Raw genomic sequence first — 23,183 nt, forward strand, 5'->3', positions numbered from 1 at the left:
GAAAAAGGGGGTGGGGAAGGGAGGCATAAAGCAATGTAATACATATTATAAGAAAGGTATTACCGAGGGTGACAAGAGGAGAGCTATTTCTGCTTTGTGGGAGTTAAGGAAATTTCAAATGTTACCCTTCCTGGGAATCTAAGTCATTTTGCTCTCTGAATTTCTTCTATTTATTATAGCATTTAGGTATGTTGAACTAACCTTTTAGATACTCAAAAGATATGGGACTACACTACAAAATTTTTAAGTTGGTTTATAAACTTTAACACAGTAAATATTTCACCCTTCAAAACTTGATTCCTAAATTTAAAAAACAAAAGTCTTTCAATAGGTGTACATTTGCTCATAACCTAAAGGAAGTTTAGCATAGTGAAAAAACTGCCAGATAAAATGGAAGAGTCTTTTAATAGCTCTCTATAGAAATAGTCAAGCCTATATTGTTTAGGGAGGTTTACAAATAAGTGAGGAACAATTTTTAAAAAGGACAGGAGGGATAATATTTATATCTCTTCTGACAAAAGAGTCCAGATTCAGTGAATTTGGGGAAAGACCTTTTTTCACCTATGAGTTGATGACCTCATATGAACTATGAAGAGGAACAAAGCAAATAAAATCTCTGTCATGAAGGAGCTTATTTACAATATAGTTCATTGGTTCATTCATTCAATATAGATGCTTCTTCAGGAAAAGAAAATCAGGGAAAGGGCAAAACCTACAAATTCATAGCACAGAAAAGAGCCAAAATTAAAGCTTGAGATATAATAATCTTATTTTTTTATCATGGTAAAATATACACAAAATTTACAATTTTAGTCATTTTTAATATAATTCAGTGGCATTAATGCTTTCACATTGTTGCACAACATCACCACTATCCACCTCCAGAATATTTTTGTCATTGCGTACTGAAACTCTGTACCCATTAAACAATAACTCCCCATTCCCTTCTCCCCTTGGGAATTTCTACCCTAATTTCTGTTGCTATGACTTGTCTACTTTAGATACCTCATGTAAGTGGAATCATATATTTGTCCTTTCCTGTCTAGCTTCTTTAATTTAGTGTAATGTTTTCAAGGTTCATCCATGTTGTAGCATGTGTCAGAATTCTGTTACTTTTGTTTGTCTGTTTGTTTGTTTTTTGCGGTACGTGGGACTCTCACTGTTGTGGCCTCCGCCATTGCGGAGCACAGGCTGCGGACGCGCAGGCTTAGAGGTCTTGGCTCACGAGCCTAGCCGCTCCGCGGCACGTGGGATCCTCCCAGACTGAGGCACGAACCCGCGTTCTCTGCATCAGCAGGCGGACTCTCAACCACTGCGCCACCAGGGAAGCCCCAGAATCTTGTTACTTTTTATGGCTGAATATTTCATTACTTGTATATACCACATTTTGTTTATCCAGTCATCTGTTGATGGACATTTGGGTTGCTTCCATCTTTTGGAAGCATTATTGTGAATAATGCTGCTCTGAACATGGGTGTATAAATCTCTCTTTGAGACTGTGCTTTCAATTCTCCTGGGTATACATCCAGAAGTGAAATTGCTAGGTCAGATGGTAATTCTGTGTTCAATTTTTTGAGGAACTGCCATAGTTTTCCACAGCAGCAACATCATTTTACATTCCCAGGAGCAATGCACAAGGGTTCCTATCTCTCCCCATCTTTGCCAACCCTTGTTATTTTCTGTTTATTTTGTTTTGTTTTAATAGCCATCCCAATGTGTGCGAGGTGATATCTCATGGTTTTTTTTTTAATATAAATATATTTATTTCAATCTCTTTCCAGCTGTTAACCAGTATATGTGTAGGTTTATTAAGGGATATAAGAAACACTTTTAATTTTATTTAGTTATTTTATTTTGGGCTGTGTTGGGTCTTCGTTTCTGTGCGAGGGCTTTCTCTAGTTGCGGCAAGTGGGGGCCACTCTTCATCGCGGTGCACGGGCCTCTCACTGTCACGGCCTCTCTTGTTGCGGAGCACAGGCTCCAGACGCGCAGGCTCAGTAGTGTGGCTCACGGGCCTAGTTGCTCCGCGGCATGTGGGACCTTCCCAGACCAGGGCTCGAACCCCTGTCCCCTGCATTGGCAGGCAGATTCTCAACCACTGCGCCACCAGGGAAGCCCTCTCGTGGTTTTAATTTGCATTTCCCTAATGATTAATGATATTGAATACCTTTCCATGTGCTTATTGGCCATCTTCTTTGGAGAAATGGCTATTCAACTCCTTTGTATAATAAACTTCTGACCACAGGGTAGACAACCATCCCTGGAAAATGGTGTCAGCATAGTTTTTTCAAGCAAAATTAAGTGAAATCCTTTCTTTTAGCCTCCTAAAACGACAGAGAAATGATTCTCTGTGCTTGTTGGTAGTTACGACCAATAAGTACGAAATGCATAATGAAGAACAAAAATAGAACCAATTCCTTAATGAGACTCCCTAGGATATGGCTAACCAGGAGTTCCTTTCCCTATACTTTCATGTAAAAAATATTGGGTACCTATTGTATTAATTTCCTGTTGCTGCCGTAACAAATTACTACAAACTTAGCAGTTTAAAACAACACAAATTTATTCTCTTACCTTTCTGGAGGTCAAAATCTAAAATCAAGGTATGGGCTGGGCTGCATTTCTTCTGGAGGCTTCAGGGGGAGAATCCCCTTTCTTCCTTTTGTCAGCTTCCAGATGTGCCTTCAATTCTTGGCTCACAGCCCCTTACTCCGACCTCTTGCTGCTTTTTTCTAAAAAAAAATTTTTTAACCCAGTTTTATCGAGGTATAATTGACATATAACATTAAGGTGTACAACAAAATGATTTATGTACATATTACGAAATGATCACTGCAAGTCTTGTTAACATTGATTACACATATATACACATTTCTTTTCCTTAGGATGAAAACTTTTAAGATCTATTCTTTCAGCTACTATCAAATATACAAGAGGGTATTAACTATAGTCACCATGCTGTGTATTACAACCTCTTACTTCTAGTGCCATGTCTTTTATTACTGACCCCGAATTTCTTGCCTCCCCTCTTATAAGGACCCTTATGATTACATTGAGCTCACCTGGGATAACCTAGGTTGATTTTCCCATCTGAAGATCCTTAATCACAAAGTCCCTTTTGCCATGTAAAGCATCATATTCACAGGTTTGAGAATAGGAGGTGGGCATCTATGGGGCACCATTGTTCTACCGCACCTACTATGTGCCTGCGAGTTCAAAAGCGAAAAATTGCTGCATTCAATACATTGGACAGAAATCGTTTTTCTTCAACTTTTTAAAAATTATTTATTTATTTTTGGCTGTGTTGGGTTTTCGTTTCCGTGCCAGGCAAGCAGGGGCCACTCTTCATCACGGTGCGCGGGCCTCTACTTGTTGCAGAGCACAGGCTCCAAACGCGCAGGCTCAGCAGTTGTGGCTCACGGGCCTAGCTGCTCCGCGGCATGTGGGATCTTGCCAGAGCAGGGCTCGAACACCGTGTCCCCTGCGTTGGCAGGAAGATTCTCAACCACTGCGCCACCAGGGAAGCTCAGCCCCTCCTAAATTGTTTTAACTACCCATCTCATTTACCAGTAGTCAGGACTTTCTAATGTGTTAGCAGCCCCTGGCCCATAAAGCTAACTAATTCTTTGAACTGAACTTTGCTGATAGAAGTAATCACAGACACAGCCGCCTCCGTATTTATTATCACTGCTGCTGTTCAGGTACAAGATAATTAAAGCAGCTTTCCCCATGACATCAGCCACTGCAACAACTAGGTCTACCCGCACTGCGGTTAACAGCCGAGAGGCAACAGCAGTAACACCCTGGCGGGGCACCGGGCAGCCAAGGGCGCGGAGATCACTCTCTTTCCGCATCCCTTGCCATTCGAGAGGAGGGGTCGTCGGGCAGGCCTCGCGCCCCCCGCCGGCCGGAGCGGGGTTGGCCCGCCGCGCTCTATAACGCCCGCCGCGACGAGCGGCGCCGCGCGGGGCCTCTGGCACCGCCCCGTTCCCACGGGACTCGCCGCGTCCCCCTGCGACCTCTTTTCCCGTTCCGCTCTCTCCGCCTCCGGAAGCTCGAGCCGCCGCCGGGGCCGCGTGGAGGGGCTGCGGGAGCGCGTGCGCGTGCGCGAGGCCGGAACGCCGCGGGCGGCGCTGGGCTGCTGAGGTGGTCGCGGTGCCCAGGTGAGCGGCGGGCGGGCGACCCTTCCTCCCCTCGCAGAGCCCCCTCCCCCCGTCCGGGATCCGTTTTCGTCTCCGGAGCCCAGGCCTCGGCGAGCACGCAGGGTCGCTATGCGGAAGACGGCGCGGGAGGTTAGGAAGGCGGGCCGGCCGGGCCCCCAGCCCTGCGCCCCGTCTCCTCTGCGGCCAGGGCAGACCCTCGGACGACGGATGTAACCGCGGAGGCGTCCGGGCCGGCGGGACCACGGGGCCCGCAGCCCGCAGCCCGCAGCCCTAGCCGGCCGCGGTGGGACGGCCCGGCCTGCCCTGCAGCGCGTTCGCGGGCGGCTTGGGGGTCGGGGTCGGCCGGGAATTTAAGACGTGGTCGCGACCGGAATCCCGGCTCAGGTCACCGCCGCCCACCCCGGGGACTTGACCCTGACCCCTGAGGCGGGAGGGGGATGTCAGTTATTATCCGCTACTTAGCGGGATCAGGAGGGGGTCATGTAAGGAACCTGAGTTCCTGGAATACAGGTGTTTACGTTGGCCCGAGATTTTCGTGTACCCAATCGGTTACCTTCTTTGGACCAAATCATATGTCAAACTACAGAAATGTAATGTCACAGTATCAAAATAGCAGTTAAAAATGCCAGATTCCTATTTGTGTGTTTTCTCGATGTAACGTGAAAACATCAGTATTTCTATTGCTGGTTCTGCAGGGGCTGTACAAATTGTGTGTTCAAGTGATTCCCGGGCGCCTTTGGCAAGTACTTGTCCTCACTGAGCACGAGAACGGTTATTGCAGCCTGATGAACTGTCAGTTGATTTGAATCTCACTAACTTTGAAGTGAATGTTATCAAAAGGATTGCTTAGTGGGACAGTTGGATAATTTTTCCGTTAATTAAATCACCTGAATGTTTAAGTCCTTACAATAACCGGTCTGTTGGATGCTATGAACCTAAACTTAAACCTGAACTTAAACCTGAAAAGTCTCCCAGGCAATGGGCTATGCACCCCTCTCATGAACTGTGACCACTTAGGGAGACAGATGCTTACACCTACTGGGGACTACAGGGACCTTGTAAATGCAGATAAGGGGATAGTTGATTCCGGTGTGTGTGAGAGGGGGGTGATGAGGGACAGCTGTAGGAAACTAGCTCAGGTGAAAGAGGTGATTTTTGTGCTTACATAACTGGCTAGCAAAGAGCAGAACCAGGGCCCAGCCTTAAATCTCCTAACTCCAAACTCCTTCATCAGATAAACATTCTTTGAATGTCTAGTATTTGTCAGGTCCTCCTTTAGGCACTAGGATATAAAGATGAGCAAGATACCAGGAGTTCCCAGTCTGGTAAGACCGGAAAAGCGGGAAACAGCTTTGAAAAACAGGGATTTCAAAGAAGGATCTGTAATCATTTGGCTTAAGGTTAGACTTTGGGATTTAGACCTAGTTCATGTTAGGGTGGGGAAAGGTCATAGCCTCCAAATTCATAAATTCCCTCTGCAGCATCCCAGCACATGGCCATCCAGTCTTTGCTCCAACATTATCTAGTGACTTACGGCTCCTAATTTTAGAAGGCAGCCAGTTCCATTTTTCAGCAATTCTAATGTTAAACTCAGAACAGCTTTCATATGCACTCCATCTGTTGATGCAAGTTCTACCTCTGGAGCTACAAATAGTAGCTCTCAAGTCTGTTTCATATCACAGTCCTTCAAGTATCTGAACACACGCTTTCTCTTAGTCATTTCTTTTATTCCTATGAGCCCTTGGTCTGTAAACCAATTAATCATAACTTCAGTTCTAGACTCTTCACCATAGCACCCAGGGCTAAGTGCTTCATTCAAAAAGATGTTGCGGAAAAACCTGAATGAGCTTTTTTGGGCAACCCAATGGTTTGACCAAGCAGAATGTAATGCAAGTTGTCCTACACTGTATGTTGCTACCCCAGGTTTAATGACTTCCAGAAATGTCACTCTCCTTGCCAGAAATACCTTTGGAATTCAGTACTCTCTTTGGAAAGGGGGTTGGGTCCCAAGCTCAGCTTGGGATAGAGTCACAAGTTAATTCGAAGTTCTGAATTCTTATTACCTAGGTTAACAATTTACCTAAGGTGACTGGTTTATTTAATTTGCAATGGCAATGAAATTTGTTCCAGATTACTTTGTTAGAGGAAAACTGCTACACAGCAAATATATCTAGTAAAATGTGTGGCAAACACTGGCATATGTATCTAATTTTAACTGTACAGACCACCCTTTTTTGCAGAGAACTGTTTCTAAAGCTCTATTGCTAAACAAGTCCCATTTCCCTTAAAAATCCCTGGGAGGGGAGGGTCTTCTTATCTTGCCCACTGTTTACCATCAAATAAATAATAGATATCACAACAATGTGTTTTAAAGTTCAAAAGAAGTCTCAGTCCCTAGCCTTTTGGAAGGACCATACTTTGAAGCAGAGTAGAACAGTGGTTAGTAGCATGATCCTCAAGACAGCCTGCTTTAGAATCTTGGCTGTGCCGCTTCTTAGCTGTATGGCTTCAGGCAAGTTCTTGGTCTGCTTCAGCTTCCTCTCTGCCAGATGGGAGGGATGAAATCTCTTTAAGTTATTGTAGAGATTCAATGAGTTACTACTTGTAATGCACTTAGAACAATGCTAACATGTAAGTACTCAATACTTCTGGCTATTGGTAGTAGTAGAATAACAGCACTAGTACAAGTGAGACTTAGTTCTGTTAGTAATTTTATTTCCATAGAAATGTAAACAAGTTTTGCAGAGGGATGGAAGTTGGCATGATTTGGATGATTAGCTTTTTAAAAGATTTGTTTTTTAAACTGGCTAGGAAGATTTGTGCTCTGGGCTGTGCTATGAAACCATTCGCTTTGAAATTTTTAAGAAACTTGTAAAAAAATTTCTTGAGTCCTAAAGGCAGTCTTAACCATGGGAAAAACAGTAACCACAACTCTTTTACTCTAGCCCTTGACATTTTGGATTAAAGGGTGAATTATCTTACAAAAAAGGCTGACTTTGGGGAGAATTTAATGACTGTTAATAAGAACTGTCCATCATTCAGTAGCTGACTTGATTTGTTCTTTTTCTGTTTGAACTCAGGTGGGCAGAATTGGATTGATAACGGTCAGTCGTACTCTTTAGGTCTGTGATGACCTGTAGTCACAGGCCTCTGCCCAGGTTCTTAATTTTCTCCTTTGTCCACTTTCCCAGCCTCATTCCTTCCCCCGCTTATAGGCTCAGACTCTTAGATGTTTAATGTACGTCCTCCCAGCCCGTGCTGTAGAATTTTATTTATATGTTTGTGCCCTTGAGAATTTAGTTTTGTTTTGTGTGTGTGTGTTGTTTTTCATAATTGTATTGCCATTCATTTAATTCTTTTCTCTTGGTAAACATAATTTTTGTAGATCTCAGCTTATCCTTTTTGACTGATATATAATATATCATATACAACATTTTGCTTATCCATTTTCCTCTTACTAGACATTGAGTTTTTTCTAAGTCAGTGCTGTTACAAACAGGGCTGTGATGAACATCCTTGTACTTGTGCCCAGGAACACACAACTGGGAAGCATCAGAACCAAGTTTTGAGCCTGAGTGTCTGGCTCAGTTTGTTTTTTTTCACTGTGCAGACTCCCTGTCATCACTTACTTGCTTAGTTTATTGCATGAACACTATTACAATAACAGTGATGGAAATATTAAAAACGCAGTGGGATTGTTGATTTTTCAACTCTTCATTTTTGTTCTTTTTTCCTCTAGTTTTTGTTTAAATGTCTAAATTGTATTATTAACCTAAGATGGATAACAATTTTGTATTATGCATTTTTCATGCTGATAATAGCACCTAAATCAGGGGTCCACAAAATTTTTCATTAAAGGGGTCAGTTGGTAAATATTTTAGGCTTTGTGGGCCCTATGGTATCGGTCACAGCTACTTAACTCTGCAGGTGTAGTGGGAAAGCTGTCAGAGACAGTTCCTAAACCTGTGAGTGGGGCTGTGTCCCAATAAAACATTATTTACGAAACAAATGGTGGGCTGCATTTAGCCCAGGCACAGTAGTTTGCTGACCCCTGATTTAAATAATTATTTTAATGGATTCATAATATTCCTATATTCAAGTTTTTTTCTGTATTAAAAGAAATGCAGGGCTTCCCTGGTGGTGCAGTGGTTGAGAGTCCGCCTGCTGGTGCAGGGGACACGGGTTCGTGCCCCGGTCTGGGAAGATCCCACATACCGTGGAGCAGCTTGGCCCGTGAGCCGTGGCCATTGAGCCTGCGCTCCGCAACGGGAGAGGCCACAGCGGTGAGAGGCCCGCGTACCACCAAAAAAAAAAAAAAGAAATGCTGTAACGCACAGTCACAGCCACTAACCATCAAGGAAATGATCTCCCTAAGACTGAACGTCAGAAAAGTAAAGAAGAAAATGACTGACTTAAAGATTGAGCCTGAAGCTGTGACCTGTGAATGTCACAGGGGTTAAGCAAAAGCATCATAACCTCTGGATGCCACACAAAGGAACAACAAACTTTGAGAGCTTCAGAGCAGTAGCTGAGAGTGGTGCTAATGCCTTAGATTTGAACCACTTAAATCTCTCATTTAAGCTGAGTCTTATCAAAATGGGGGAGTTGTTAAAAAGAATACTACAGGCTCCAGATGGAGTCACATCTGCTGGGCCACCCCACCGAACCGGGGCTTCATACCTAACCTACTTGAAGCTTCAACCTCCCCCAGAAATGTAGTCTTAACCGGTCAGTCAGAAATGTTCTGGTCAGCACCAGTGAGGTAATCTGTCACAGGGCCCTGTCCATCCTCCAAAGGGAGATGAGGTAAACTGCCACACAGACCCCTTTCGTCCCCCATGGGTAGGTTACCTAAGCCTGAAATAGTCTTTTTTATATATGAGTTCCTTGTCTTGCCTTTAAAAACCTTAACCTTTCTGTAGCCCTTTGGAGCTCCCCTCTACTTTCTGGGTGGGGTGCTGCCTGATTCATGAATTGTTCAATAAAGCCAATTAGTTCTTTAAAATTTACTTGTTTGAATTTTTCTTTTTTTTAACATATGTAAAACCTTTGGGGAGGAGGCTTCCTTCTGTTGATTTGAATTTTAAAACATAAAGAGGGCATTAATCCGTGCTATGGGAAATAATATTTCTTGTATTTAATATTTATTAGGAATAAGTTTTAGTCTAATTTCTCTGAAATCTTTGAAGTCTACTTATATCTTATTTCAGTTTAAATATAATAATGTGTTCGAATTTTAAAACTCACTTGTACTTAATCCTCTCTCAGTTTATCTTCATTTAGCTTAAATTTTCCTGAATACTGTATACCATTTGCAAACCTGCTTAATTAATGGCACGATTACAATTTTAGTATATTTGATTTTCTTAAGTACCTCAAACAGCTAACAAGACACACTTATAGATCTCACAAAGGAAACCTAAGTACTTAGATGTTTTTTATAAACCTAAGTCTAAACTTACTGATTTAATCAGATTCCCTTAAGTGTTTAAAAGTTGATTACAGTTAAATTTTTGCAAGTTTAATATATCAGAATCTCTTAAGTTTTTCAAAACTTTAACGGCAGAAACCTTAACCTATCATATTAATCTGTCACATTAGTGTTAATAGTATAAGTTTGGTTGCTTTTTAAATCATGTCTCTACTTACTTGTTTTTATAGATTGCAGGGTCACTTAAACAAAGGCTGCAGAGTATCATGGCTGATTTAGGATACAGATTACATAGTTTTTTATTGCTTTATGTAGTGTAACGGAATTAATCATGATTTGAATATAGTGAACCCATAATTGGATTGTTGGCTACATATTACTATTATTGGAATTTTGTATATACCTTTCCCTTGACATAGCTCATGTTATTTGCCTCTTTTGAATATCATTATCAACTAATGGCTTTCCACAGAATTCCTTTTTTATTTTTAAGTGTATTTTGTGTTTTTTTGTTCTTCAGTGCAGGATTCCAGCTTGGACAATGGAAGCCCCTTTAAACTGAATCCTTTGTTTTATTACCACTACTCTGGGCTTATTGTTTGTCTTTACCTCCAGAAATGGAATCAACTGCCTTCCAGGATCTTGGTTTTGGGGGGTGCTTTTAGTGGAGAATAGTATTAGAGAGGTCAAACTCTGAATTCTAGATTATTAGTGACAGATACTGTGACACTGCTGCGTAGACCCCTGTAATAAGAGAGAAAGAAAAATATGACTTTATACTGACGTTTCCAGTTTAATCCCAATTGCATGAAGTATTAAAATACTTTAAAATCAATTTTGATTTTTTACCTTAGTAGTACATGTATAAATTTACAGGTCAACTAACAGTTTAAGATTTATAACCAAAATAGTGGTCCCGGCACCACGTTAGCAGCAATTGCTTTGAACTTTTTAATCCATTTCTAATATTTAACTCCATGTGTCTAAATAATATGCCTTAATTTTTCCATTTTAGAAGCCTACTATCTCAGTAGATACTAAATCTCTCTTACGCTGGACTCCCTTTAGCACAGTGAGACATGCATACTTTCCCCTTTTTATTGTGGTTATGTAACAATAAGTGATTAAATATTCGGAAGTTTTTCCTCCGAGCTCCCTGTACTGTGTATACATGTGTCTTAGAGGTTTTGTTCCTCTTTAAGAAGGGACAAAGGGAGCTTTTACTTTTAATAGGAGTTATCTCCTGCTGCTCCCCCAGTGAGGGCAGTGAAGGAACAGAATAGGACAAAGACAAGTACTGAAACAGGGAAGTTTGTTAATCCCCATTGAACTATTTCTACCAGAATGATGTGTGTTTGGGCTGGCTAGGCTGATCTGAAGAGGTTTTAACACCATCCTTTCTTATTCTAAATTCTAACTGTACTTAATTTATAGAATTCAGGTTTTCCTTGGAGTTCAGTCTAGGTATCCATGTTTGTGATATGCCTGATGATGTCTTATTATTTTCTTGTGAACCAAACTATTAGACTGACTTACTGTTCAGATCATTGGTGCTGCTTGATATTATCCCTGTAGCTCCATTATCATTTCACTGAGTTATTGGGGTTTTTTAAAATAAATTTATTTATTTTGGGCTGCATTAGGCCTTCATTGCTGCACATGGGCTTTCTCTAGTTGCAGCGAGTGGGGGCTACTCTTCATTGTGATGCGCAGGCTTCTCAATGCTGTGACTTCTCTTGTTGCGGAGCACGGGCTCTAGGCACGCTGGCTTCAGTAGTTGTGGTGCACGGCCTCTAGAGTGCAGGCTCAGTACTTGTGGCAAGCGGGCTTCAGTAGTTGTGGCTCATGGTCTCTAGAGCGCAGGCTCAGTAGTTGTGGCACACGGGCTTAGTTGCTCTGCGGCATGTGGGATCTTCCCAGACCAGGGATCGAACCCGTGTCCCCTGCATTGGCAGGTGGATTCTTAACCACTGTGCCACCAGGGAAGTCTGAGTTATTGGTTTTTTGGTGGTGGTTTTTTTTTTGGTTTTTTCATGTTTCTCCTTATCTATTACCCAAACTTCTCAGTTTTGGAAAATTTGCAATTACTGTATAAAAATGAAAAGTATTTGGAAATTACTCTTTCATCTGTTGGTTACACTTTCCCTCTTTTCAGATATATGTTTGCCGTCATGGATCGGTTTGGAGATATATCAGAAGGTGAAGTGGACCATTCTTTCTTTGACAGTGACTTTGAAGAAGCAGAGAAATGTGAAAGTAACTCAGTTTTTGAGAAGCAAAATGATGACGCTGAAGAGAGAATAGATAAAGATACGGAAAATGTAAGCTTGAAATTTGGAATACAAAGAAGGAAAAATGATCTTACTGAGAAGGGAACTGAAAGAAATGAGAAAATTCCTCCAGAAGAACACCCCACAGAAAATGATAATATACAAGCTAGGAGTTCTTTGTCCTTGACCACTTCTTCACGATCAAAATTGTGTGATGCTACAGAACATAAAATACACTTGCCCATCCCAAGTAGCATTCCCAAAATTGTAAAAGAAGGTGAACGTATTAACTCTACAGATGGAGAGGAAAGCAGTGATGATGAGAAAAAGCATCATGTCAGGTCAAAGTCAGCTAAACCATCTAATAACTTGAAGAAAAGCAAAAGTAAAAAGTATTCCAGAAGTAATTCCTCTTCCTCCTCTTCCTCTCTGTCCCCCTCGTCTTCAAGTTCTGATACAGACTGTTCAAATACCGGGTCCGATGTCTGTTTATCTGATTCATCTCCATCATTAAAGAAGCGTCTCTCTGGTGTAACCCACTTGCCACCAAAACAGAAATATAAACTGGGAGAAAAATCAACAGGAGCACAAACTTCAAGTACTAAACCAAAAGTCGGTGACTACACTGAGGAATCGGAAGATACTGTGACAGATGTCACTCCTTTATCGACTCCGGACATCAGCCCTGTTCAGTCTTTTGAACTGGGTGCATCAAACGATCAAAAAATGAAAGTTAAAAGGCAAGAGAACGTGAGTCAAGAAGTATATGAAAATGCCGAGGATTTTAAAAATAATTCAAAGTCTTTGAAATCAGCCAAAAAAGGGAAAGAAAAACACGAGGCCAGTCTTGCCTCAACGTCGGCAGTGTTGGATTCCAATTTAGACCACAGATACAAGCAAGAAGTCTTACATGACACAATGGACCTGAATCATCTTTTAAAAGGTAATTTTAAAAACTGTGTATTGAATTTAAACATTAAACTTAATATTATATTGAGCTTAAATATTAAATGATATGAATTTGCCTTGATTTTTCTAGTAGGTCCGTTTTATTGTTTGGGATCATTGATATTATCATAACTTTACCCAATATTCCATTTAAGAATATCTGGAATATCATTGTTTTTATTACTGCAAAGCTACTCAGCTAGGACTAGAAACTACTTCATACTGATTCTGTTTAGTGCCTGACAAACTCAAAATGCCTGGGGAGACCAGATGGATAAAGTAAACAAGAGAAGGGGAGCCAGATGTTTTCCCACGTTTGGTAGAGACACAGGCGTAAGATATATTTCACTTTCTTCTTTGAGAAAGGCAGCAGCACTAGGGTTAAAATAACCTGACCTGTTTCAGGGAAAGTGGCAAGAATGCTGACAAATTAGAGAACTTAAACTGTGGGAAACTATTAAGATTTTAAATTAAAGGCTAAAGAGCATTACTTGAAAATAATTACCAAGTTGATAAAATAGCATAATTCAAGTTTTAGTTGCTTTAAGATAGAAGTACTTTAGAATTAGGATAATCCTGGTTGCTGTATTTGTCTCAATGTAGTATTACCCATTATTTAGTTTGAAAGGAACAATCTATTCCAGGTGAAGTAAAAGCAACTTTGAACTTTCTCTTTGACTAGTTAATATAAAACTGTAAAAATATTGAGCTTGCTGGTTAGGTTTTAGGGCAGTTGGAGATAAAATTTTTAAGTTGTAAATAGGACTCACTGTCTTCGTTTGTCTGAAATGTTATTTGAAAGAATAAATCTTAAGCTACATAATTTACATATGGTGGTAATGTAAGGGCATAAATAAATCCCCTATTTAGTCAAATGAGTCTCATAGATTGATAAAGTGTATTTTGGAGCAGTTTACACTTGTGAATGTTCCCTCTTTTATAGGTTTTCTTTGCTCTGATCGTACCTATTGATTGTTTAGTGTGTCTGCAAAATCAGATTTGTGGCATTGGCTATTACTATCTAGTGGTTAAGCCTCTACTCAATATATCTTTCCTGATAAATACTCATTCAGTATCTTAAAACTTTCAGGATTGAGTTTTCTATTCTTGCCCCTCTCCTTCTTCCCCTAACAACCAAGAGTGATCTTTTAAAAAATAAATCAATCCTACTAGTTTCCTTCTTAACTCTTCAGTGGGCTTACTCTTAGGTTAAATCCAAATTCCTTATCATAGGCTAACAGACTTAAATCAGTGATTTTTCACCCGAGGCAGTATATTAGCATCACCTGGAGAACTGTTAAATTATCAAAACAAACTGCTAAATACTGATGCCTAGGCTCTGCCATGAGATTCTGATGCACTTGGTCTAATATGCAGTTAAGAGTGATGAATGATTCACTGCTGTCCATCACATGGATACTTGCCTACATCTCCTTTCCTCTCTCTCATTACCTCTTGGTCCAGCCACACTCCTTCCTTACTGTTCTCAGAATACTTTGCATTCATGAGGCATTTTGCACTTGCCGTTGGCCTTTCTCTTTGTAGAGGCTACTTCAGTCTGTTTCTAGGGTCTCAGCTTCTATGTCACCTTCTCAGGGATACTCTTTCTGAACATTCTGTGTAGAAGCTGCGTACCCCACCCCTGCCTCTCTGTCACAAAAACATATTTCCTTCCGTGAGACTCTGGAATTAGTGTAAGCAACATGAGGGCAGCATCTTATTCCTTGATGGAATCCCCAAATCTACCAAGTATTGGCACATAATAGACAGTATTTATTAACTGAAGGACTGTGAGAGCTCTTCTGTTGTTCACAGCTCTGATAGTCAGGAAGTGTTTGTCATGTTTCACTGAAATTTGATTTTGTAACAGTTACCCATTAGCCTTAGGTTTGCCATCTGAAATACACAGAATAAGTCTGTGCCTCTGTCTGTGTTACAATCTTTAATATATTTGATTAGTATTCTTCTCTAGGGAATCTCTCTAATTTTTTTCTTTTTTTTTTTTGCGGTACGCGGGCCTCTCACTGCTGTGGCCTCTCCCGTTGCAGAGCACAGGCTCCGGACACACAGGCTCCGCGGCCATGGCTCACGGGCCCAGCCGCTCTGCGGCATGTGGGATCTTCCCAGACCAAGGCACGAACCCGTGTCCCCTGCATCGGCAGGCGGACCCTCAACCACTGCACCACCGGGGAAGCCCCAATATCTCTAATTTTTTATCAAGCCATTCAGTGTAACAATTTTCACTTAAAAAAAATTGTAATGGCCACCTTGAAGTCTGTAAGATCGGGTGTATGATGAGTCGGTTTGATAATTTGTCAGGTTGAGGGCTGCCTCTGTCTTCATCTCTTCCGGATCTCCAGCATCAGTCCAGTGATCTAGCATAACAGTTTTCAAACTTTTTGACCTTAAGACTAAAAGCACTCTTTTAGAAATTATTGAGGACCCCAGGAAGCTTTTGTTTAGTGGGTTATATCTATATAAATATTTACCATATTAGAAATTAAATCAGAAGTTTAAAAAATATTTATTACTTCATTTAAGAATAGTAATAGTAAACCCATTATGTAATAATATAAGTAACATGTTCTATACAACATAACTATAGTTCCAAAAAAGTTAGTGATTTTTGCTAGTTTCTAATGCCTGGCAATAGCTGGATTCTCATGTCAGCCTCTGCATACAGCTATTGTGATATATTGTTTTGGTTGAAGTATATGAAGAAAATCTGGCTTTACAAGGATATATAACTGGAAATGGAGTGTTTTAATAGCCTTTTCCGTTAATTTTAGATATTTTTTGATACCACACTAAGATTCCACAAGTAGTAGTTTCTTAAAATGTTAGTTGCAATGTACAGTTTGAAACTGATATTAATTTGTAGTCCATTACATTAGAATTTATTGCTCGGTCTTACATTTTGAACGTATTGTTTGCCCTTGCATGGTTTTGTAACATGATGTATAGGTTATTTGGAAAATGTTGGTTCACTGAGCATATAAATGTTGACATATTTCATAGTACACCATACAGATATCACAGTTGTTAATATCACTACCAATCTCACTAGAAAGCTCTTGGGAAGCTATCAAACTCAGGTTTATCAAAAATTCTAATTTTTGCTAAAATGCTCAGATTTTATGATTGCCAACAGATACTGTCAGTTGTTTTTCTTGAAGTGACAGGTTTCTTAAAATCATATTTGTAATGCAAAAAATTGGAAGGTAGTTGAAATTAAACCATAAAAATCTATCTGATGTGATAATGCAGACTGCTCCTAATATTTTGTATTAATAATATGCATCTTAATATATTTGCTTTTTCTTTTGTGTCAAATGTCCATTGCTACATTGTTCTTAGTAATTTCTACTGTGATTTATATGTGTTTAAAAGTAGCAGCCAAACGTTTGGCATTATAAAGTATCTTACAAAATTTTCTTAGATTAGAAAATAAGTATATTGAAAATAAATGTTACAGAAGATAAATGAAAATATAATATGACTTGTAGGTTCATTTTAAGGGCCCACTGTTCCATTTTTTTATTTTTATAAGTACTATTTTATTCCACAAATTATAAGCATCACTCCATTCTAGGAATGAGAGAGGACACAGCCAATAAAAATCTTGCTTTAGGAAGAAAACATTTGACCCTTTTGGAATTGTCAGGTTTTAAAAAAAACATCTAATGAAAAATAGTCTGTGATATCTGAGCTTTTTGTTCAGTACCATCAATGACTATCTCTTTATATTATTTAGGGTGATTTTGGATGTAAGAAACAGAAATTCCTAATGAAACAATGTTTCTCACATAAGAGGAAGTCCAGAGATAGACCAGCTTGAGGGTTGACTGACTCAGTGGCTTAAAAATGTCCTCAGGGGGCCTCCCTGGTGGCGCAGTGGTTGAGAGTCCGCCTGCCGATGCAGGGGATACGGGTTCGTGCCCTGGTCTGGGAGGATCCCATGTGCCGCGGAGCGGCTGGGCCCGTGAGCCATGGCCGCTGGGCCTGTGCATCCGGAGCCTATGCTCCGCAACGGGAGAGGCCACAACAGTGAGAGGCCCGCATACCGCAAAAAGAAAAAAAAAAAAAAAAAAAAAAAAATGTCCTCAGGGACCCAGGTTCTGTCACTGTATTCCCCCAGCCCTGGTGTTGGCTTCATCCTTAGGCTACCAGGAGATGTCTGCAGCAACTTTTAGTATCCATATGCAGACATGACAGTGTCCAGAGAAACGGAAGATCCCTCTACGTCTGGCTCTCTTAGAGTGGAGGAACCTTGAACTGACTTCCACTTTTGTCTCATTGCTCAGAACTGAGTTACACTCCCATTCCTGAAACAGTGATTGGCAAGGGGAATGAGATTATTCTAGGCCAGTAAACTCACTCTGGAGTCAGGGTTGGGAGTCCGGAGAGGGAGGTCAGCTTCCTCTTAAGGACACAGCTTCATGGGGAGGAGCTAGATGTCTTAAAAAAAAAAAAAAAAAAATCAGGGCTTCCCTGGTGGCACAGTGGTTGAGAGTCCGCCTGCCGATGCAGGGGACACGGGTTCATGCCCCGGTCCGGGAGAATCCCACATGGAGCGGAGCGGCTGGGCCCGTGAGCCATGGCCGCTGAGCCTGCGCGTCCGGAGCCTGTGCTCCGCAACGGGAGAGGCCACAACAGTGAGAGGCCCGCGTACCGCAAAAAAAAAAAAAAAAAAAAAATCAGGATGTGTTAATAAGTAAGAAGGAGGAAAGTAGTGTCAGGGAGGAGAAAATTTCCCCCGTCTCCTTCTTGAGTTCTTTTGACTGGCCTAAAAATTAAACTGAGACAAAACATTAACAGGAGAAAAAAACAAATTTAAATCGTACTTACGGAGGTCTCAGAGAAATAGGAGCTAAAAAGTAACCAAGGCAGGCAGCTTTCATACTTTTTAGACAAAGAAACAATAAATTTTGTGAGGAATTGACAGGACAAAGAAACTTAGGTTTGGGTTTTTATTTTTATTTCATTTATTTATTTATTTTTGGCTGTGTTGGGTCTTCGTTTCTGTGCGAGGGCTTTCTCTAGTTGTGGCAAGCGGGGGCCACTCTTCATCGCCGTGTGTGGGCCTCTCACTGTCGCAGCCTCTCTTGTTGCAGAGCACAGGCTCCATACGCACAGGCTCAGTAGTTGTGGCTCACGGGCCAAGTTGCTCCGTGGCATGTGGGATCTTCCCAGACCAGGGCTCGAACCCGCGCCCCCTGCATCGGCAGGGAGATTCTCAACCACTGCGCCACCAGGGAAGCCCTGGGTTTTTAATTAGTGAAGAATCTTACCAGGGATTGGGCTTGGAGTAGTAAATCAGCAAAGAAGAACAAGGCTTGTTTATACAGACTTCTTGGTCCCCAGTTCCCTCTCACTGGTGATAAGGTTGGCTCTCTCCCTCCTGGTACAGGGAGGGCACCTTTCACATTGAGAGATTCAGTTCTTGTTTTCAGGGAGACGGGAAGGTCAAAGTGTCCTTCTTGCACCAGCTTTTTCTTAAGTAACTTTAATTCAAAATCATCAATATGGCACTTCGGCATATTTGGGGGTGACCTGCCCAGAACCCCAACAATAGGAATATATGCTAATTGGGCAGCCAGCTTAATCCACTAGGCCAGAACTTCTCAAACTTCAATATACATACAAGTCACTTGGGAATCCTGTTAAAATGCAGATTCAGGTTCAGTTAATCTGGAGTAGAATCCAAGGAGCTACATTTCTAGCCAGCCCGATGGTGATACCAGTGCTGCTGATTCAAGGACCCTAGTCTGAGTATCAAGACATTAAAAAAACTACCTGGTTCCATTGAAAATAATTAAGAGGTATCCCTCACAACTCTTATCTAATCCATTTCTGAAACTTTTTAGATACAGAAGGCCTATATATTTTTAAGTTTTAAGTTGGAAAAATGATAATCCACCCCAAATCCCTTATCCGTTTCCCAAATATAATTGAAACACTGAAACACTGTTTTAACCCGGAAACTGAGCTAAAATGTAAAAGGAAAGCTTTATTCATACTGCTGCACTGTAGGGAGCCCTGATCACAGTGACCTGCCAGTAGGCGGTATTCAGGGCTTCTATAGGCACAGGAACAAAGCAGCGTTTTGCCCCTTGATACATCTGTTATTGGAGTCAGTAATAACCCACCAAAGATTCTTTATAGTAGTAAAGTATTTTAAATACTAATTATGGAGATCAGTCTATTGCATAAGGTATTTCTTCAGATTTTTTCAAATTATTTTTCATTCTCGGTTTACCCAGTGAAGCTTTTCAGATCCAAGAATATTTTCATTAAGTTTTCTTCATTTCTTTCATTAAGTTTTCACATATCCAGTTTCCACGGACATGTGAGATGCGATGTGTGCATGGCCAAGCTATGCCCCTCTGCACTCATATCTCAATAAGCCTTATTACTTCCAACATTTACCCCCACTCTGTGGGCCTTTTAGGCCTCCTTGGCTCACCTAATTTCTTCACAGCCTTTTCCACTTCCTGGGAAGTTAAATTCACTTAATGAGAGGAAGAGGATAGTGATAATGCATAACACATTTTAAGAAGTATGAGCAGGACCTGTGATCCCATCCGAGTAGGAACACAGCCTGCTCTGCATCCTCTCAGTTTAAACATTCTCACCAGCTCAAGTACAGTTACAGGAAAACACTTCATTTGTTCAGATAGTGAATTCTGAGGTAAATATTTTGCAAGCTATTACAGCAAATATTGGGCGAGACTTTAGATAGGGATGCCTCTATTAGCTAACAGTGTTAACATTATTTATTGGTTTAAAAATGTTTTGTTGGGCTTCCCTGGTGGCGCGAGTCCGCCTGCCGATACAGGGGACGCGGGTTCATGCCCCAGTCCGGGAAGATCCCATATGCCGCAGAGCGGCTGGGCCCGTGAGCCATGGCCGCTGAGCCTGAGCGTCCGGAGCCTGTGCTCTGCAGCGGGAGAGGCCACAACAGTGAGAGGCCCGCGTACTGCAAAAAAAAAAAAAAAAAAGTTTTGTTAATAAGTTTGTGAGTTCAAACCAAAAAGTATGAAACCTGTGAAAGAAAAGTTAATAATAAAAGAACATAAAATCAAGTGTCCCAATTATAGGCCATGGAATAATGAAACAGTGTTGAACTTGAATACTCACATAGAGGGGTGAAGAAAATTCTGAAAGCGGAATCAGAACCTTTTAGGCTGGGGCTTCCCTGGTGGTCCAGTGGTTAAGACTTCTCCTTCCAATGCAGGGGGTGTGGGTTTAATCCCTGGTCAGGGAGCTAAGATCCCACATGCCTCGGGGCCAAAAACACCAAAACATAGGGACTTCCCTGGTGGTGCAGTGTTTAAGAATCCACCTGCCAATTCCGGGGGCACGGGTTCCAGCCCTAGTCCCGGAAGATCCCACATGCCGCGGAGCAACTAAGCCCGTGCACCACAACTAGTGAACCTGCGCTCTAGAGCCCACGAGCCACAACTACTGAAGCCCGCGCGCCTAGAGCCCGTGCTCCACACAAGAGAAACCACTGCAATGAGAGGCCCGCACACCGCAACGAAGCCCCAACCGCAGCCAAAAATAAATTAATTAAAAAAATAAATAAAACAGAAGCAATATTGTAACAAATTCAATAAAGACTTAAAAAAAAGAAACTTTTAGGCTTCTGGGTGTCATCCACATGAACATAGACAAGCAGTAACTTTTCTGTGCCCCAATTTCTTCATTTGTAAGATGGGGGTAGTTGATATAGGTTGCTAAGGTCCATTCTAAATTCAGGGTTCTGAGGTTCTGTGAGAATGTGAGAAGGGAAAGTCAGTGGAGACTAGAATTACTAGACATCTTACTTTGGGGGGACTTCCCACTCCCATCCCCAGCCTTCCTTTGCTGTACAAATGTCGAAAGGGTATGATTGTAATTAGTTCTTTGGCCTTGGGCTGTTTATCCCTGAATAGGCAGAGAGGGCATTAAAAAGTGGAGTAGTGGAGGAAACCAAAGTTAGGCATTGGCTTATGGCATGAATGGCTCCTGTTTGGAGAGCAGTGAAGTTGACATGACTAGATTTTAAAGTACCTTTCATCCTTTGTAACGGTAAAATGAGGTCAGTTTAGGAAGAACCTGGAGGGCGAAGCAGAGATGGTTTAGAAATTTTACCACCTGGATTCTGTAGGAAATAATTAGATACATTATTAGAGGGCGTATCCTGGGAAGAAAAACTAATATAAGAGAAAGAAACGGGATAAGGAAGCATTGATGAGCAGAGAAACCTGTCAGACCTATTGCTAAACTGATAGCAACGTAGGAGGGAATGAAACAGTACGGTATTCAAGGGGAAGACACAGACCCTGTCACCCTCGGTAAGAAGGAGGATGCCCACGCTGGGACTAGTGGCTGCTGGAACATCCCTTGGCGGCACGTTGTTTGTCTTTGCTGGCAGGCTGCAGCAGGCAGGGTTCAGATAGGCAGGCAGGAAATCTCAGATACCCTCGGCCCACCACCAGATACTACCGAAGGTTTGAGAAAAGCTCAAATCAGCAGAGGCACCAGACTCACGTGAAGAACCTAATGCCTGAAACAGTGTTAAAGGAGCAAGCTCAGCGATTTTAGAGAGGATCTGCCAGGACAGAACTATTTTCACTCGTAAAGCGAAGGCATGATTTGCTTTTCACTCTCTCCTGTCACGTGTGGAGTTTTCCAGGGGCTACATGACAATGACAGCACAACAGTGTGAGTGCAGAAGCAGATATGAGAATCCAGCTGTCTTCTATTAAGGCAGGAATTAAAATAGTTGCAGAAATGTTCAACTCTGCTACTCTTCTCACTAAACTTCTTTTTTATAAAAATGTGATGTTCACATATCACTGGTTTATTGTTATTTTCAGACGAATTAATAAATATCTTTAATGTTTTCCTTTTAATTTCTAACATAAATATTGATAGATGTAACCCACATAAACATTCTTTGGGGTCCCCAATAATCTTTAGATGTAATGAAAGGGTCCTGAGACCAAGAAGTTTAAGAACTTCTATTCTAAAAGAATGGAATTAGAATATAGCATTTGTAGTCTATTAGAGAAAAAAAAAATTTATCGTAGTCTTCCAGAAGGGGGAAAAATGGGGAAAAAAGAATAACCAAAAGAGCATTTTTTAAAGAAATAAAATTGTGAGAAAAGACATCAAATGATATAATAAATGGTTTTATCAGAAGATAATATCAGAGGGGGTTAAAAAATTTTTAAATCAAATCCAACCTGCAAAGATATTTAAAATAGTATAGGAAAAATGAAAATAAAGGCTTTGATATGCCAAACAGGTAACAAGGAGAAAATAGAAATATCAATCTTAGTAGTACACAAAATAGAATTCAGGATGTGAAAATAACTGAAAGGGACAAAGAAGAGTGTTTTACATTAATAAACTGACCAAATATACTAAAAGGATTTAATAGCCATTGATTTAAAATGTATAATAAAAGCAAAGCAGAACTAGATGATCAAATTGACAAAGCCATAATCACTGTGGAAGAAATTGGTTAGACCAAATCAGTTAGACCAAAAAAAAAAAAAAAAAAAGGCATAAACTATCTGCTTGTAGACTGCTCTTGACCATGGGTATTTTGTTTGTCTATCACGCAAAAAAATTTTTTAAGTGATGAAATATCGGTTTCTGTTGCTACATAACAAATTACCCCAACATTTAGGGTATGGAGAGACTCAAAGGCAGGAGTGACTTGACAGCTGGGGGTCTGGAATCATCTGAGTGCTGGTTTACTCACACGTCAGATATCTGGGCTTGGGGTGACTTGAAGACTAGAACTGCTGAGCGGAGGACCCACGTGTGGCCTCTCCCCATGGCCTGGCTGCTTCACATACCGCAGCCTCAGCCCACCTGGCTCAGGGCTCCAAGGACAGTGTTCCAGGAAACAAGGCACAAACCTCATCACCTTTTATGACCTAGCCTCGGAAGTCACATAGCATCATTTCTTCCATGTTCTATTGGTTTAAATGGTTATAAACCTTCCCAGGGCATAGACCCTCCTTAATGGGAGGAGTGTCAAATAACATGGACATGTTTCAAAACCTCTTCTGTCCAGTCTCTGGCCATACACTGATTTACATTCCTCCCCAGTGCAAAAGTATGTTCCCCCTTTCCAAACATCCCTCCAACCTGGAGTTCCAGGGTTTAAATCCAGTCCCGGTGCAGCTGTGGCTCCTCGGGCGTGGTTCCTCGGTTATAGTTCGAGTACTTTGAAAATCTTCTGCTGGGAGAGACTAGGAAGCTGAAGTAGTAGTTATACTTTTGAACCCCAAAAGTCCTGACTCATATTCTCTCTAAATTTTGCTTGAAAAATGACCAATTCCATTTTTTAAAATTAATTAATTAATGTAT

At 41.2% G+C, this 23,183-nt stretch overlaps 1 protein-coding gene across 2 annotated transcripts in view; it reads left to right on the forward strand.

The window, feature by feature from the left end:
* Positions 1-4,080: 4,080 nt before the first annotated feature.
* The window catches only part of CFAP97 (cilia and flagella associated protein 97), a 34,706-nt gene continuing 15,603 nt past the window's right edge, over positions 4,081-23,183 (forward strand). The window contains exons 1-2 of one of the 2 annotated variants that reach the window (XM_081220759.1): positions 4,081-4,163; positions 11,750-12,807. In XM_081220759.1, coding sequence (XP_081076885.1) covers positions 11,754-12,807 — 1,054 coding nt within the window. In that variant the 5' untranslated portion in view covers positions 4,081-4,163; positions 11,750-11,753. Of the gene's footprint in view, positions 4,266-11,749; positions 12,808-23,183 lie in introns of both variants that reach the window. The other variant, XM_081220758.1, reaches the window with a different exon arrangement.

This window comes from Mesoplodon bidens, assembly GCF_964165515.1.
Source record: "Mesoplodon bidens genome assembly, chromosome: 20".
In the NCBI taxonomy this organism is placed as follows: domain Eukaryota; kingdom Metazoa; phylum Chordata; class Mammalia; order Artiodactyla; family Ziphiidae; genus Mesoplodon; species Mesoplodon bidens.